Below are 19,727 nucleotides of genomic sequence, written 5' to 3' on the forward strand. Positions count from 1 at the left end.
GCTACTGACAAAACACACCTATCTGTGATATCAAGTTGTGACTAAGGTCAAGGTGCTTCAAAAGGCTGAGAATGTGCCTACACACTTAGGTTGGATGAACAACTGTCTAAAACTGCATCATCCTGATATTTCAAAAGTAGTAGCACAATTGCTTGTATATTGGGAAATCCCTTGCCCTGCAATGAAAGGCAATGAGCTGTGGCTGAAAATTCTCCTGATAATGTAACACCCACTGTCATAGGCTGTTGAATGCTGGTACTGTTGACAGCCAATGTAGTCTTAATATTAAATTTGTGAAGTCACAGATACTGATCAACTATCAGTAATTAAGCGAGAAATATAATTGACTATCAAATAAAGAAATTCAACTTTATAGTGGATTATTTACAATACTTTGAAATGCAAAAATCTAAGCATTTTCAAAGTGAACTAAAGAAAAGTGTTTGAAATCAAGCACTAAGGCTTAACAACATCATACTCAATCAAGAAGTGAAGATTCGATTCAACTTTATGACAGGAATAAACAGTAACAGAAAAGTGTATTGCATTCCTATTGGTAGGGCAGTGTTGCATACAAATTTGCATGATTAATAAAACATGTGCATTAGAGGGCAATTAAATTGAGAATAACTAGCTATAAAAAGGAATATGTAATCATATCAGAATGAATAAGATATGTAGTGTTTTTATAATACTAAAGTAGTGCATGCAATGGTAATAAAATGCAGTTGGAGAAGTAAGCAAATGGTGAAACAAGTTACCATGCATAAACTTTCCCATCAAATAAATGTTTGTATGTATAAAAACAACCCATTACAGGAGATTAAACTTTCAGAGGTAAAGGAATTTCTTTATGGGCTAAACTGCATTTTTCTAACATGGAATTATATTAATCACTGCACTGAAAACAAAGACTAACTAACAGCTTGTCTGTACAATAACATTCCATTTAACTTTCATTCTATGGGTGGGGTCAGCATTCATTATGACAATGTACTTATTCTTTGTATACGAGTTCCTGAAGATTATTTTGTCAACACAACATTCATTCATAAATTTATTATAATCATGTTTTGCCATCTTTGAAAAACATTCTCACCATAAAACTCATTAGGAATAGATTAGTAAACACAATGTGGCTGGTATATTGTTGTTATACATTCTCCCAGGTCTTAAAATCCTAAAAGGCTAGATAAAGGGGCAGCTAACTATGCTGGAAATTTCTATTCAGCCCAATTAACACACACACACATGCAGATTATGTCACAGTGTGAGCCCCTAGTTGATTTTGGAGGAGAGGGGCAACACAATTTTTTTTTTAATTAATTGTATCATGTCAAATTATTTATACTTTCTAATGGTGTGTGTGTATTCTACTTAAAAGAAAATAGTTAAAACTGTTTCTTCTTAAACCTTGCATACTCAGCAATAATATTATACCTGTTTAAGACTATTGGACTGGGATGACACAGAGCACATTAAAATAGTTCCATTTGCATTAAAAAAAACTGACCACCAATAAATAAATAACTTTGAACATTCAACATATGTTTACATTTTTTGTGACCCATGTTTATAACTGTCACATTATATATTTCAGTGTTAGTTATATTTACCTGAAAATAAGATAAACATTGTGGGTATCAACATTTAATGAATACGAATTGAATTTATAAGCAGTAATACATTTCAACATGTTATCATGATATTTTATTCCTAAGCATAATGTGTATATTAATGAAAAATATCCTGAAACAAATATACATTTAAGTTAAAAACAGGTTCATAATGACTTTCCATGTATATAATTTTTAAGAAAAAAGTAAGATTAATTATATACTACAACTGTAAGATACATTCTTTTGTACACAGAATCATATATTTTTCGAAATTTAAAAACAGTGTTAAAAAAAGGATAGTAATTTTTTTTAACAGAATATTCTGAATAACTACCAGCAATTTACTGTACAGGTTTCTTAGTATATCACCATTAATTTGTCATTTCTGTGGTGTATTATACATTTGCTAAAATACAATATTACATGTTAAAATTATTTTTAATTTAAAAAACATCGTTTTTCTTGTGTTGTAGTGTTAATTTCTTTGTGATCTAATATTATATTTGGCTAATCAGTGTTTTAACTAATAAATATTGTCAGCTGATATTAGCAAATTAATTAGCAGATGGTATAAACGAGTTCCTTTCAGCCATTTCAAAAGCTTCTTCAGTGTTCTTATTCTTTTGTTTGCTGTTTCTACTTGAGCCAGTATGAACTAGCTCTCTCTCTGTTTGAGTAGCAGACTGGACACGATTGACAGATTCTACTTGTGATTGTCGACTAGACCTTTGTGATACATGGGGAAATGGTTTGATCACATCACTAGGAGTTTGGAGACACTTTGTACGCTGCTCCAACAGTTTTTGTGCAGACAAGATCTGGGCCTCATCTTGTGACATGAGGCCAGCCTCATAGTCTGAGGTATCTGATATTCTAATTGGGAAAAACTCTTGTTCACTAGAACTATCAATCATTGGGTGCATTGGTAAGATGGGTGAATGACCAGGAGGTAATGTAGCAGCCATACTTTGGAAGGGAGAATAACCAACTCTAAAAGGCATACTATTGTAATGCTGGTAGCCAACACTACCAGGAAGAGGAGTGTAACCAACTCCCATTGGTAACCCGACCTGTCCGGGTATGCTAGTACCCATATATCCAAATAATCCAACATTTGACATAAATCCTGACTGGTTTAAGATACCCGGCATGGTTCCAAGATTTCCAATTGGTGCTGGATGGCTATTCGATTTTTGCTGCTGATGAGGGTTGTCAGTCATGTCATTTGATTTTTGCTGCCGATGAGAGTTGTCAGTCATACCATGTGTAAATGGAGGATTTATTAAATTATGCTTTTGTATCATAGGCCTGGAGATCACAAATGCTGTAGGGGGTCTATGAAAAAAGAAAGCTTGATTCAGGTCACCAGTACTTGTGGCCTGTGTTATAGTAGTTTTGTTCAATGCATTAGGTTGTGTAGCAACTGCAGCACTCTGGGATGATGTATCACTTCCACGTCTATTACCTCGAGACCAGGGAAGAATGCGATTGTGTCCTCTCCACAATCTCTCTCTTTCTCGTCTGGTTTTTCTCCTTTGGTGTCGAGCAAGCGCATGAGCAACCCATTCCTGTTCACTAACTTGGAAACTCATTTGAGAATCAAATGATTGTTGGCGATCAAAGGAGTCAAGTGAAACTCTCCTCTGACTTATATCTAGATAAAAAACAAAATAAAATTTTATAACATTATTATATTGGTTTTGATGTCATTGTACACAACATTAAATTAAAAACAGGACAAATCATGTTTTAAAAAGAAATACTATTTTTTCATTGAATGCTAAAAATTTAAACTTTTGAGATTAATCTTTATAATTATCAAATATATCAACTTACAGAAAACAGGTGCTTCAAGTTAAAAAGACTTATACCTGAAGTAGATGAGTAACCACGTATTCCCATGGATCCAGCACCCACAAGTGCTCCTCTTCGAGATATAAATTTGGGTAAAGCTGCTGCCCAAGTTGATGACAGTTCTTCAGAAGCAATACTGTTCAACTCCAAATTCATTCCTCAGTATAAAAGAAGTATTAAATACTCAAATAGTGAAAAACATAAACTGGTGTTTACTACTGTTAAACAAATTAACCCTCTTGCTACAGACAGGTCAAACTGTCCATATCAAACTTTATAGTTACATTCAAAATCATTAAACTACTTTATTATCATGCTATAAAGTTGGCATTTAAACATTGTTAATACACCAAAACTTTATACACGTTTTTAATTTCTAATTTTATAAAGAACTATCTAAAAAATCCTCAATCACACCTTAGTATGAGAATTGTAACATTTGCTCTGTAGCTATCCTCTTCTCTTCTCTAATATATTTACCACCCCTCCAAGAAATACAAAATTTAATGTAAATTTCTCATTATAATAGTTATTACTCAGGCAAAGTCTTTTGCCTTCAATCTTATTTGGTTAAGGAGCCATAAAACACAAAATCAGACCTCACTTGCCACACCCTCTCTTTTACAAATTTTCAACAGTTCTCTCTGTTTAATACTTTATTATTTATAACCCACAGAAGGTCAAAGTTTTAATCTATCAAATGACATATTTTATTACATTGTTTTCTACACACAGAATCATCTATTTTACTTCTAGTTCAAATTTTATTCCCACAGGAAACACATCAATGGACTGAACTACACTTTTAACAGGTCTTATCACACAATCGGAAAACCAGAAACATTACAGTAGTTATAGAATATTGTCTAGTTTTTATACATTATTATTCTGTGTTCTTTGATGCATTATTTAACCATAAGTTTACTGGCACCCTTTTCTGTGCACTCACAAGATCTTACCAAGTTACATTCAAAATTTAATGAAGCAGCTTTACACTATCAATGTACATCAGTGAAATTAACATTGTACTGTATGGTATAATTCAACGTTTTAATTTGTTCTCATTTCAAAACAAACTTTTAAAAATCTCTTAAACTTCAGTTTCGTTGTCCAATGATGCACAAGCATTTAAGTTTTAGCTTTTGGTCTCTGTAACTTAAGTAATTCTTTTAATATATTGGATTTTAATGTCTTGACAGAAAATAACCAATAGAAATAGATCCTTTTCAATTACAAGTTTCAAACTGATGTACAGAATTCTTACACATTCTTGAAAATACTCTTAGAAAAGCTGATGTTCATGCTTTTGGAAGCACCTAGAAATGTGTTAGTTAGATAGACAGTTGAACTATATTTAAATCGTAGTTTTATATTTTACTTAATTGTCTTACTTACATTTTCAAATACATATTAGAAAAATCTGATAATATTTTATATACAACTCAAACATTTCCTCAGTTCATGAGACTTAGTTTATTATGCAAGTACAACAACACTCTTCTATAGTATCTCTCTCTGCCAATGATACTGTAATGCTGCATGAGGATGCCTATTGACACATGTCACAATACACAATAATGCTAAAGGACAGTAAAGGAAAATAAAACATTAAAAATAAACTAAACATTTAAATGTAGAGATCTTCAATTGGGTATAGAACCAAAATAAGATACTTTTATATGATTTGACAAAATATTAAAAGGTATGTAAATATTTTCTATTTTTTAATTTTAAACATTTCATTACACTATATCTTGATGATAATGAGTGCAAATGATAACGATATATAAATAAATCTTTTGTTAAAATAATTTCATTTTCTGTGTACAAAGTACTTGTAATCTTTAACAAAATCTAACTCTTGTAAAGATACATTAAGAAAGCTCAGTTATTTTAGGTATTGTTAAACTGTGTATCATTCTTCATAATAAGAAGGAAGCCAAATAGATACAAACTATAACTATATGGTTAAATAAATAAATTTAGTGTAGCAGTACAAATAATATAAAAAGTAGTATGATTAAGTTTCATTGACCATCAGTTGAAAAAACAGACACAGGTCAGTATTATATTTTTTTGTTTTTCCTGTGTATTCTTTATTATTATAAAAGAAATTAAAATTTAAAAATTAGAAATGTATTAGGTTGGAATAAGTAAAATTAAAAAAAAACTCTCAAAAGGTATGCTTGTGAGCAGCTTATGAACAGCTTGTGTGTTACATAATTCAATAAGATAATGTAAACTACACATTCATGGAGTGATTCATAACTTGTGTGGTAAGATTATCAGTTAGATAGGGTTCAAAAGGCAATAAAATGCTAAAATTGAAGTAGAAACATATATACTGTTACTAGTTTTAAACTATTTAGGACAAACAAGTCTAGTTTCTGTTACAAACTGAAGTCATTCTAAAGAGAGAAAAAAATGTAACTTTGATACATTTCATGTTTTGTTTATAGTCCATTAGAAGATTTGGTCAACAAAGTAGAGAAAATATCAGACAAAATATAAAGTTTTACTGAAAAAAACCTTTGAAATTTACTCAAATGATAGTGATTACATAAATGAAATATAACAAGTTTAAGATAAAGAAAAATATTTTTAATCTGAGCATGAAAAACACTTTGTACTTAGAGCAGTCAACAATTTGACTCCATGTGTTGAAGGAGAAATTTTTAGTAAAAGTATTTCATTACAAATCCAAAATTTTTGTCTGTAAAGACTTTTAATGTTTACTGAAAGCTTGTACTATTTTGTGAAGATACATGAAACTTATTAAAAGTTATAGTATGGAAACTAAAGGTCAACTTGGGGTCAAAATTGAGGTCAAATCAACTGAGCCTATAGCAAGAAAGCTGAAGGATTACTAGCATTAAGTTTTGAAATGCTATATATACTTACATGAAACTCTGGTTGCAAAAACTTCCTCTAAAATTTAAGCACAATTTTTTACTTTATCAATGAGCTTTATCTTCTCAAATTTATACCAGTTAACAAAAATTAAAAATATAATTCTGAGTAAAATTATATTTTAGAGAAATACAGAAGTATGTTATATTTAAAACAATTTTAGAGCCTCACCACACTGTCACATTGCAAGTTGCCACATCCTATCATACCCTATTTGATGATCACCCATACTAACCATGGTTCTGCAGCATAGTTCTACAAAATATTCTGTTGGTAAGTTACCATGTCCAAAGTACACCAATGTTTTCCACCATCCAAGTAGATTACAAGGATAATTATTTCAACAGTCCGGTTATTCAGAAATCCATAAATGCTGCATCCAAAAACTTAACTTGTATGTCTTTATATGCATGAACTTAAATATCCACTTTATTCTTCACTTGTTTTAGGTAAGAAACAGTTGAACAGAAAGTACCTTGTGTATAAACAATTTGTACTTTGTACAGATGAAGATTCTTCTTGAATTATGTTGCACACTCTTGCTGGAAAAACATGAACAGCTTCTTTCAATGACTTTTGTATACTGCACTTTGTTTACGATGACTGGGATACATCTCATTGCATGTCTCTTACTGCACATTCCTGGTGCCTCAAACTGACCCATATTCCTTTGTTTTCCAATGTGATTAAATATAAGGGATATTCCTATCTTGGAAGTTCTAAATTCATAATGCTTAGATATCTTTATGATCTAAGTGTATGAATATTCTTCAGTAGAAAGCTCTTTTACACACACTTACAAAATGCAATTAATTTTTGGTGGAATTACAGTTTGTATGAAATACCACACAGTATCAAAATGCATTCCCAACATGCAACATTCCACCATGTTTGGAACAGTGTTTGTAATCTTATCTGTATATTCAAAATGTTTCAGTTTAAAATACTTAACCCTCTGTACAACAAACAGTAAAAATAAAACTACGTACTGTTTATGAAATTACATGTACATTAATATGCACCATAGCTCCACTTGGATAACACTTGCTGTTTCATGAAGTAAACAAACTGAAATATTTAAACTAGAATATTTTGTTAGAAGTAATGAGTTTAATAAGCTAAAGAATACTGATGTAGCAGAGATATTGATTTTATAAACATACTATTTAATTTCAAATTTTGTGTCTGTTTTAAGTGATACTAGAATTAACTATTAGTAAACACACACATTGTATAATTATTACCAATCAACAGCAATACTACTATAAAACTTACCAACAGGATCATCATGAGTGCTATGAAAGCTGAAGGAGCTCTGAGCTTGGTGCAACCCTTGCTGCTGAGCAAATGCTTGTGCAATGAGTTTATGACGTCTCATACGTACTGGTTCTTCTTCTGACTGATGGAACACCCTAGTTTAAATTATTACAGATCACAAAAGTTCAACAGAGCATCATGAAAATAAATCTTTTAACCCTATTTATTTCCTTTGTACCTTGCAACAACAAAATAGATATGATAGTATATACAGTTATGTCCAGCATATTTATATCATAGAAGGCTTATTATAGCCTAATATACATTTAGAATATACTTTAAGAAAGTAGCCACTTATTGCTATCAAATGTTACACTGTGAGGTGAGGAAACAAAATACATCACAATAAAATAAAAATATACTCAAATCTGGATGCAAGTCATATCACATGATGGAATATAATAACTAAACATAAATTAATGTATTCAAGATTTTAATTATCTTGGTACTCATAAATGACTCCAAGCACACAATCAGAGTTCTTAATTATAATTTTTACACTTTGTTTTAACAATTGTTTAATAACAAACTTTGTGGTAGATTTTATATTTTAGTATTATTTATTGCTTAATTAGTTGATTTCATGAGCAAAAATATAAAAAAGTTTACATACTTTTATTTCTGTCATATTCCCAGATATTATAATTTTTTTTTTCATCCTCCCAAATAATTAACCTTTTGTTAGTTTTATATTCACTTTATGCTTTATGCATTCTGTTTGTTCAATTGTGAACTTCTGTTTGAATTCATTTATTGTATATTGTACCACTCATGGAGTTCTTAAAACCTCTGTGTGAAACCAACTTTGAGAGGAACTGTATCCTTAAAGCAAACAAGTGTTAAAAAGATACAATTCTCATCTTTAATACTCTGATGTCAGGAAAATAGGCTAGTGTTACCTGGAAATTAGTAAAATTATTTAAAAATTTGAAGTTCGTAGTCAATAAAACTGAACTGAACTGAAGACAAAATTTTCAAATATTTTCTTATAATTTAGAATCCAGATTTCTTAATTTTTGTTTCATTATCAGGAATGAAAAGCTACAGGAATATTCTTCTGTGACAAGACATTAGATAAGAATATTCACATTCAACAAGTATTCTTGATTATGTAGTATGAATAACACAGAATACAAAAATAAATATTAAAAATAACCAAATCTCAGAAGAAAGGATTTATCAGTGTTAATATCTAATCCTTCAATGAACAACTTAAACAGTAACCATTATTTACTAGTTTACTTTGTTGTTAAAAAAAAGTCAAGATTGTTAAAATCTCAAAACTGCTGGAACTAATTCCATAACTGTCCAACAGACATTCATCTTACAATATTTTTAACACAGTAACAGTAACTACCAGAAAAGCTATAAATACAATAGTGCATTCAATGGTATGGTAAAGCATGTTATTAAACTTTTTTTTTTAATATATAGTAGAACAACACTGATAATGCTTCACGGATCACTGTTAACAACTGAATGAGGCAGTGTAAGAACACTCATTATCCTTTAGAAATCCCACAACTTTACCAAGGGCATGTCATAAAGGTTCTGCCTGAATGAACATATTGATCAAATTTAGAATCTGAAATAATTGTGATGGTATTCCAGGCAGTATCTTAACTACAAAAAAAAAAAAAACTAGCATATTGTATCAGTTTATGCCGTAAGAAATATTTTTAAAGAAATGGTTAGAGGTTATTTAAGAGGGACAGAGTTGTAAAGAAAGAGGTTGGAGTGGCTCTGTATGTAAAATGTGAGATACATTCTGTTGAAGTTGAGAATATTAAAGGTAACAGCAAAAATATAATCTATATGGGTCAATGTTAGTCGATTATCAGGGGAAAAAGCTTTTAGCAAGAATATGATAGAGACCACCATATGAAACTGATGAAATTAGAGAGAAACTTTAAGACATGATTAAGGTTCCAGCTATTAATGAAGTCATAATTATGGGTGAATTTAATTTCAGACATATATTGACTGGAAAATGCTAAAGTGAAACCATGAGAGAGAAAAGTTTCTGAAAACTGTTCAAGATGGCTTTCTTCACCAACTGGTTAAGGAACCTACTAGAAATAATGCTATTTTAGATTGATTGTCAACTTTTAATACAGAAATGATTGGAAGGGTAGAAACTGGGCAACACTTTGCTACAAGTGACCATTACTCTATAAAGTTTGATGTTTTGCTGCATATGGAAATTGGGAATAAAGATATTTTGATTCCAAATTTCAAAACACAAATTTTGAAGGGATGCAATAAGAATTATCTGTTGTGAATTGGAAATTTAAAGAAAAATTTATCAATATTCAAAGCAAATATGTTCCTTAGAGAAATAAATGGATAGCCTCAAGTGAAAAAACAGGTTGGCTCACAAAGGGTATAAAAGACAAAAATTAAAAAAAAAATTTCAGAAATTTAAATGGACTGGTACTATAAAAGATTTACAAAACAGGAAGTTAGGACATCCAAAAGGATGTATTAAAAAATTTAGCTGAAAACAAAATTTAACAGTAAGGATTTTTTCAAAGTACATTAGTGGTAAACAAAATCTTAGGATGGTGATAAGACCCTTGAGGGATGATTATGATATGGATAGGTTATTAAATTCTGCCTTTTCTTCAATTTTTACTGATGAAGACTCAAGCAATATGTCTCATCTTGATTAATCGATAAATGAAAATAAAGCTGAAAAAGACAACTGCATTACCTCTGAGCTTTTTAAAATAAATTTGGCTATGAACATGGGACAGCTCAGATGGATAAACAGGTCCCTTATTATCTGTAAACACTATGTCATGTTAAGAAATCATTTTAACAGCACTCTGCTAATAAACCTGGATAAAAACAGTGTTTACCACTAAGTTTTGTTGTCATATTACAGCCCAAAAAACATATAAAATTGTGATAGAGCAGACACAGTTTAGATAAAAAGCCTCACACGATGCTGCTTGGACTCTTCAATAAATTATTGCAGACTTGAAATGCTTCAAAAACATTGTCAAGTACACCCTAGATTGTGAGAACAAGACAGCTAAATTTGAAAATAGGAAAGGAAGAGGCAGAACACTTAAACTCAATGATACTAATGTTAAGTATCTTCATTTATGTAGCTTTTGCAACAGAAGGAAGACTGCCACTAGTCTCAAGTATGAGATAAAGGACATAAAACTATTCATTGGTTGTGTAGTAGTTTAGAAAACCCTTTACTTCAATCTCCAAATACTGTCAAGAGACTGAAATTTCCTAAAAAGTATAAAAACTGAATTGCTGATGATTGGAAAAGGTTGTTATGGATGGATAAGTCTGAAATCTGGTTTGAACATCTGGTTCAAAATGTAGACTATACATCCAATGGAAAAAGATGAGATACCTAAATGCATAACACCTACCATCAAGCATGGAAAGGCACTGTGATGGTTTGATGGTGTTTTAAACTGAGGCAGTATGAAACACTTGCTTAATAGATGGAAAAATGTACAAGTGCAAGTCCCATCAGAAACTGATGTTATTGTATACCCACTGGTTTGCATATTATTGGTAAAGGATTCTACTATCAAGAAGATAATAACCCTAAACTCTCATACAACTTGTGTAGAAATTACTTAGCTAAGATAGAAGTTTCAGGAATCATTCCAAAGATTCTGTGTCCCCCACATAGAGCCCTGATCTCAACCCAACTGCACACATATAGGATTTGACAGATCGAAAACTTGACAAATAGTTATTTCCAAGGAAACTTTATGAGAGTGTATTAAAGACACCTGGAGTAAAATTCCAATGGACACTTTGATTAAATATGTTGCAACAGTACCTGAAAGACTGCCTGCAATTATTAAAGCAAAAGGTGGACACATAATATTAACTGTTTGCTAACTCAAGCACATGCACTAAGTTTTTATTATACTAAATGTGAAAAATAATGAAACATGTTAAAACATTCTTGTTAATGTTCACAAAACTTTCTGCATTCACAGAATCATCTGCATCAATCTTCTCAATCAGTATGTGGATTTTACTAGAATAGTCATAACAAACAACTTCTCCATAATCTCTGCCATTACCAAGAATAAATACACAGTATCGAAAGCACTTTATTTCATATTTAATTTAATGACTTAAAAATCCAATTGTCACGGTCCTTTCAGATGCTCTCTTACAATCATCCATGTTTGCATTTTCTACATTTCAATTTCATACACTGTATAACTCCATTATCTAGTGGCCAAACAACTAATGTTGTACATGGAAGCAGAAAGATTAAATGAACATTTGAAAGTTGAACTTCTGGGTGACAAGCTCCATTATTTCAGAAAATTAGAATATTCCTATTTTCTTGTTCCATTCTTTGACTTAATTTGTTCAAAAATTCCTGGAATATAGCACTTTATTATTTGCTTCCCATTCTACAGGAAGTTGATTCTTCCCTAAATTTTTGAAACAGCATGGATTTTCACTTTTACCTTTTACCTATGGTAAATTTTCCCTAAATTTTAAAATTAGAGATTGGAACTTATTTTTTTGGGGAGAATTATTTAAAGACCTGAATTTTGTACTTAAAAAAGACAAGTATATTTCTTCAAATCATGAATCTAATTTAACTGCAAAAATAATGATGGCAGAAAAAGAACAGAACATATTTATTCAATACTTACTGTAACAAAATGTCTGAGAAGTTATTAACACTTAAACAAATTATTAATTAAATAAGAAATTAATATTTAATCAAAAACACTTTTTTTGCCTTATTCAGGTTCTATTGACAGAGGAGAAAGGTGAAAGACATAGTTTCATCTATGTTATGCAAGTACTGCCATACAGAGGGCCTTTTATGTGAGAAATCTTGAGATAATGCTGCAAAATTTTGATATTTCTGGCTTGTACAGGTTTCCTCCTTAGACAGGTTTTACTGTACCTTGTTTATAATTCCAGTAAGATTTGAGTGGTTCCAAAAGCAAATACAGGGCAGCTTTTACAATTTTTCTAACTGTGCTTAGAATTTAGTTGAAAAGCAACAATTTTATGTTATATGATAAATGGAATTACATGGAGAGAGCATAGATGTGTGAAATTGGTTTGGTTTGTTTTGAATTTTGCACAGAGATACATGAGGGCTATCTGTGCTAGCCTTCCCTAATTTAGTAGCGTAAGACCAGAGGGAAGACAGATAGTCATCACCACCTACAATCAACTCTAGGGCTACTCTTTTAACAATGAGTAGTGAAATTGACTGTAACATTATAACACCACTATAGCTAAAAGGGCAGGCATGTTTGGTGTGACAGGTATTCGAACCCACGACCCTCAGATTATGAGGGCCTTATCCACCTGTTCATGCCGGGCTGATGTGTGAAATAACCACAAATTTGTTCACTGTCTAAAAATGATATGTACTCATTTGTTATTTTCTTACAAATTGTTTTCAATGTGACATATAACTCATCACTGAAAACCTCTAAAGAAATCATTCACACTAACAAGTGAATCACTGCTCCCTACCTATTAAAAAAACGTTTCCAAGAAGCCTTTGTTGCTGAAGTCCAGACCCAAGATGACATAAGCACTCCAGTACCAAACATTGCTAGCACATGTAGTTGTAGAGTCATAATATTTGGATGACTCTTGGCTTTGCAGCCTTTCAAAGTTTCACCATTACTTCTACCTGCTAAAGTAATGTTGGCAGCACAGCTAAAGAAAACAAATTGTTCAAAAATGAATTAATACAGAAAAATCTAAGGTTTTCCTTTGGTTACAACACTTTTTCCTTTTTCTTTAAACTTACACAAACAAAAACTAAAATATAGAAAATTAAAGTACTGATCAAATTAATTGAATACTTACATTACAAAATCTTCCATGCTTGCTATCCAATTAGCCTGATTCAGAAACTCATAAACATGACAACCAAACGTACAGAATGCCAATAGAAACACCAGCAATGTAAAGGTTCCTGCAAAATAGTAAAATAATCACAGAAGGTGTGACAAAACTAGAGTTAAGCTGTTCAATGATTCTCTGTTTTGTATTTTCAAATTTTCTGTAAAACTAAAAAATGGATAAAAAACCACAACAAGATCATGAATTTTGAAAATACAAATGATTTTAAGCAGTGAGAGCATAAAAATGCTTTTTTAATAACAATATGTGCAGAACATAAGCAGTGACAAGTAATCACTGGGAAAATTTTGTTCATTTAGAGGTGATAGCATCCATGTTGAAGCAAATATCCAAAAACATTAGTTCTCCATGACCTGAATAGACATGTGATGGGTGAATATTTGAAAGTATTGAAAGGTATGTTTCTCATGAATTAAACTATTTTAGTTCACATTTCAATAGTTACCTGCTCATTATTTTGTGAATGCAAATTTGTTGATCATTACATTTTATAAACAATCACCCATGTCAAGTTTTATCAGTTATTTATTACTGAAGTAATTATGTAACTGCTTTAAATTATAAAGCATTCAGACACCAAATAAAAACTTAACAAGTCTCTCTTAGGAAAATACAACCATTTACATTACATAACTATATGTAGTACATTTAAGTATTGTGTGTTCTCCACCCTATTATTCAATACACAAAATGTTTAAAAACTGGTTTTCTTTGAGTTGAATTTGAAAGGGAGGGGAAGTTCTTTCAGCAATCAATTTAACTTCTTATTTTAGCCCCATATGGAACCAAGATTACTTTACTGGTTATTAACCCTGTTAATACATGTAAGACAATGTGCATGTCATGACTTTATAGAATTTCACAATTTAACTAATCCTTTCACTAGAGGTAAAGGATTAAAAGCCATGTCATCATGCTTGTTGACTTGCATTCAAAATTTTACTGAATTACTATAATATAAAGTTATGTCACTAAGTTTGGTATCAAACTGTAGATCATAATTCAAATTTTCATATTATACATTATTTAACTTCTTAATTTAAAACTAAACATTAAAAGAATACACCTATATATCGATTTTTGTGAGTCACATAGTATGTGGAATGCAGCACTGGTTAAAATTACGTTTGTGACGTCAAAATACTACAGTTTCATACAAATTCGGAACTCAAATTATATATTTAAAAACAGCTGGTATGGGTAGAGATAGCACTAACAGAGGAATGAACAACAATTCAACCTTCTTTGGTCATTGTCAGGTTCACACAAAAAGGATTATTGACAGGTAGTTGACCACACATTTGATGGCGGTTGTGTAATTGAGTGTAAGAATTTAGGAGGTGTGCTTTGATAGATATATTCATTAATATAGGTATAAAAATTGTCCCTTCATATTGGTTCATTTTGGATTTGAGTTGTTGTATAAGTAAGGCTTCTTTAATTTTGCATTTGTTTATGTTTGTTTCTTTATTTAGTATTTGGGTGTTTTCTATGGTTATGTTGTGTTTATTTGATTTGCAGTGTTCGAAAACGTGTGAAAGTGACCTTTTATGTTTTTTGAATCTGGTTTCCATTTTTCTATTTGTTTCTCCAATATAGAAGTCATGGCAGTTATCACATTGCATTTTATAAATAATGTTGGTATTATGTTTGTCAGTGTAGTTTTTACATAGTATGGACCTTAGTTTCATGAATGGTTTTTGAATGAATTTGGTATTAAATAGAATGTTATATTTTGTTGCAGGTTTTTGCCAAATGTTGGTTATTTTTCTGCTGATGTTGGGGATATATGGTATGCAGCCGTATATGGTTTTGTGAGTTTTTAAATCGTAGGGTATATTTACTTCTGTTAGTTGATTTTGCTTTTTGTCAGTTTTGTGTAGGTAGGAATAAAGTGCTTTTGAATTTGTGTTGGATTTTTTCATTTTTAGTAGTATTTTGTTTAGTTGCATTTTGTATGTCTTTGTTAGATTTGTGCATATTGGTTTAAATTTGTTTGTGTCCGATAGGATGTTTTTCATTTTTTGGATTATTCATTCGTGTTCATTATGACTAACATTTCCTTTATTTTCTTTCAGGATTTTGATGTTTTTGTCTTGTTTTAGGTTTTCAATGAAACTGTCTCTTTTTGTAAGGTTGTTTTTTCTGTTTTCTGAAATTATGTTGATGGTTTCACCATTCTATCTTTTCCACCAATGTAATTTTAACATTACATATTGTATAAACATAAAAAAAAAATTTACATACCCATTCTTATGATCATGTGGCGTATTCTGATGTTTGCTTCCTCACTTACAACTTCTGCACTACCTAATTTCACTTTAACTAGAGCAATTAAACCTAAGAAAAAAAAATTAACCAGTGGATTAAAAGTTGTTTTTAAAGGTTATATTCCAGTCATTAGATACAAACAAAAACTTTTACCAACCACAGCTTTCAGTGTGTCCAACCAATTAAAAATTCAAACTGTAGTTAATGATAGCATACAAGATGTGAACCTTTCATATTTTTTAATTGCTGATGTGTTAATTTTTCAAACTTATCATAAATGCCCCTCATGTTTTGTTGCAGCTTCAAGATTAGTTTCTTACCAAGAAGGTGCATATTTATAACCAAAATAAAGAGCAAAATTTAATATATCACTCTCTTTTATTCATTTGTTTAATTTTGGCAGTCAGACTTGGCAGTTTTCAAGAAAATATTAATATGTGTTGAGTAAAATCATTATTCTGGAAATAATATAATTTATTTGTTTAATTATAGTTTAGTTAGAAAGCCAAATAGACTGTAGTGATTTAGGGGCATTTTACCCTAGTGCTTAATATTATACACTGGTTCTAAAATGCATAAAGATCGCATGAACTATGTTTCAGACAACCAAAATAATGAGAAAGAGCAGTGTTATGAATACACAGCATCCAAAAGCAAATAGCACCAGGCTAAAGTAATACTAAATTTCTTCTTCCTTGTATTTTTTATTTACACATATATTAAACAAAAATAACTTAAGTGTCAAAATTAGAAACTTATAAAGTTAGACAACAAAATATCAATGAAAAAATTTAGTAAAACATTCCTCAAGATCACTCAAAGAAAGCATCTAGTACATGCTCACATGATTATAACCTGATTATTCATATATATATACTCCTCTGTCCAGTTGTGGTATTTTGTTCACATATTGTGAGAAAATCTGAAGTTCACTATAAATCAAGAAATATAAAATAAGTAATATATGAAATGCTAAAAGTTGAGGCTTGTAGTATATGTCATTGTAGTTACCTGCTAAGATCTATAGTCATTCTTCAGAAGGGAAAGGTATTTTTAATTTTTCATATTTTCTGATGTTTGATTTCATTATGCATTAAATATTTTACTACAGTTTTTGTTAGGATTGAAAAAACAAGCCTAAACAGTTTTACAGAAAAACTTTGATGTTCATTAAGGTTAGTTGGTTTGATGTTTTATGGTGAAAAGCAACTAGGCTATCTGCCCCAAACATCTGGTAAAGTTAAAATTACAGTAAAATTATTAAAATTCATAAAAGGAAAGTAAGGTAAAATAAGGCAAAGTTTAATTTCTGAACAAAAAAATAAATAGCATTAAATCCAATTGTTACATCTAGTCCCCAGCAGTAAAAGAAAAAGTACAGCAGTACAAGTTGTAAAGAACTTTCTGTAGCATAATCTTAATTATCATAACTCCCCAGGATGACTGATGGGTAAGTTCACAAATCAGCATTAGTCACCTAAAGTTGGCTTTTCCACTTCTGGTTTCAAGTTATTTGACAATATGGCCATTTTCCAAAGTAAAATAATACAAATTTTAAAAGACTTGTAGCAAAATTTTAATTATTATAACTCACCGGTATGACTAACAGGTAGTTCAAACAGCAGCTTTAGTTTTCTGAAGTTAACCCTTCCAGTCCTAGTTTCAAGTTATTTGATGTTACAAACACTTTCTAATTTCAAATCCAACTAGATGTACTTTGATTCATAAAAGGGAATCACATTAAAAAGGTCTAATGTATAAATTAAAAAACTTAAATAGTATTAAAAAGATTAATGGCCTTTAAAAAAATAAAAACATTCCTAAGGTGGATAGTGTCACTGTTGCCAGTAACACTGTATGTTATGGATAAACCTCAGGACAAAATATTTTTAAAATGATGCTGTCATTGAGTTGTAAAGATGGCAAGACAACAAAATGTGGTTTATTGTGACTTTGGAACTGGTGAGAGAAGATATGCTGGTTGCAAACTTAATCCAAAAATCTTTATGGCTTAACCATTTTACTCATCGAGCATGTGCATGGGCCTGCTGGAAAATGATGCAGTGCGAGTGTGGGATACCTATGAAAAGTATCCCAGGCCCGTTTTGAGCCTTCTGTGCTAAGTGGTAGGCAAGATTCCACCACAGACAAGAATATCGTGGAAAAACATGTCAAGGTTTTAGGAATACACTGAGCAGCTGAATGTATAATACAGTCAGTTACTGCTGCCACACAGTTTGCTATCGATGGCAGGATCAAGTTCTGCAAGACCAGTGAAAGAGGGCCAGTTTGCTTGATCCAGCTTCTATGTGGGCATGTGGGTCGGGTGGCATCGACCATGGCCAGTCTCTCTCAAAATTATAAAAAATCATCACTGCCTCATGGGTTATTGTCAAACCTCCATGAAAAGTAGGAGAATAGTGAAGGGGAGCAAATTGGGAGATCAGTAGCAGTAAAGGACTGACTAGGTGCATGAAAATAAGTATAAAAACCACTACTGACAAGAGAAAGGTTGTGATTAGAGAGCATAAGCTCTGTTGAGAAACCCCTCCCATCAACATCAGCACTTCCCCAGAGGGGTAGATGCCCATTGTAGTCCCCCAGGATTAAAAAGGGAGACAGCAACTGTTCAATGAGAGCATCAAGGTCTCATTGATCATAGATCTCTCCAGGCCAGAGGCAGAGAACAAATGGTGATGGTATGACAGTATCAACAGATTTCAGATATGTTTCCTGTAAAGAAAGACATACAGGATGGAAGGAAGTAATGAGTACTTTGATGCCATCCAGATTAGAAAAACCTTGGTAGTTCCATTGTATCAATATGGATATTTTTATTCATGTGTAGGCAAATTGGGTGGAGAGCCCTTCTGCTTACAACCACATCTTTTCCTCTATTTTCTTTATTCAAAAGAGATACACCTCACTGTAGAAACTCCTTGGGTGGTGAAACCAGCGAGAATCTCTGACTCCAGAATGTTCTTCAAATCCCTCTCAACAGTAACTCCTCATGACAAATTCAAAGTAGCATGAGGCATAACCTCAATAGGTATATCTCCAAATGCCTCTGAGATGTGGACGTTTCCACAAATATCACCAGAGCAAACCTTCTTTACTGACTTTAGAACTAGCAAGTCCCTCTAGTCCCTTCTGAATGAAAATGGGAGATATCTGCCCTAAAGATTTGTCTGAAAGACTGTAGAAAAGAAAATGAAGTACAATAGATGTTACAAATGTTGAAGATTGCTGCTCAGAATCTTCCAGATGTGATCATTTACCTATGGACTGTTTTTCACTATTTTATTTTAGTTTTTATTTGGAGAATCTATAATAAAAAAATAATACTTCAGTGCCCATTTACCACCCACCATGGAGCCTTAAGAAAGGATCCACTACAATGCCAAATAAGGACACTGCAGTAACAAGAGTTTCATGAGCACTATACCAAAACACCAGCATCAGACACAATGTCCACAATACCTGTTGAGAATGTTCAACACTGGTACTTGGTTGATCGTAGCCCAAGTAAACCAACTGACTGACCCTGGACGGGCCATCCCAAAGCCACTTGTCTACAAGAATTCAAGGCCAAAGTGGTATGTTAGGGTTGGACCCTCAACCACCAGAATCTTCTCCTCCTCTTCACGGGTCATCACACACAGCAAACATGTGGGTGGGTGTTCAGATCCAGAGGAGGTAAAATGAAAGAACAGAACCTTCCCTGGGAGATTCCCTTACCATGTACAGGAATCCACACTAAGCAGTTCATTAAGGACATTCTAGAGGTTATATAAAATAAGAAAACTACAAGATTAAAAGAAGCATTTTTATTTTTAGCATAAAAATCACTTTTCA

At 31.6% G+C, this 19,727-nt stretch overlaps 1 protein-coding gene across 1 annotated transcript in view; it reads right to left on the reverse strand.

The window, feature by feature from the left end:
* Positions 1–1,634: 1,634 nt before the first annotated feature.
* The window catches only part of smo (smoothened, frizzled class receptor), a 56,470-nt gene continuing 38,377 nt past the window's right edge, over positions 1,635–19,727 (reverse strand). Inside the window, exons 7-12 of the mRNA XM_076505675.1 lie at positions 15,849–15,941; positions 13,545–13,653; positions 13,203–13,391; positions 7,659–7,795; positions 3,491–3,631; positions 1,635–3,273 (exon numbers count right to left, since the gene is read on the reverse strand). Coding sequence (XP_076361790.1) covers positions 2,174–3,273; positions 3,491–3,631; positions 7,659–7,795; positions 13,203–13,391; positions 13,545–13,653; positions 15,849–15,941 — 1,769 coding nt within the window. The 3' untranslated portion in view covers positions 1,635–2,173. The remainder of the gene's footprint in view (positions 3,274–3,490; positions 3,632–7,658; positions 7,796–13,202; positions 13,392–13,544; positions 13,654–15,848; positions 15,942–19,727) is intronic.

Source organism: Tachypleus tridentatus, chromosome 6 (genome assembly GCF_004210375.1).
Source record: "Tachypleus tridentatus isolate NWPU-2018 chromosome 6, ASM421037v1, whole genome shotgun sequence".
Classification (NCBI taxonomy): domain Eukaryota; kingdom Metazoa; phylum Arthropoda; class Merostomata; order Xiphosura; family Limulidae; genus Tachypleus; species Tachypleus tridentatus.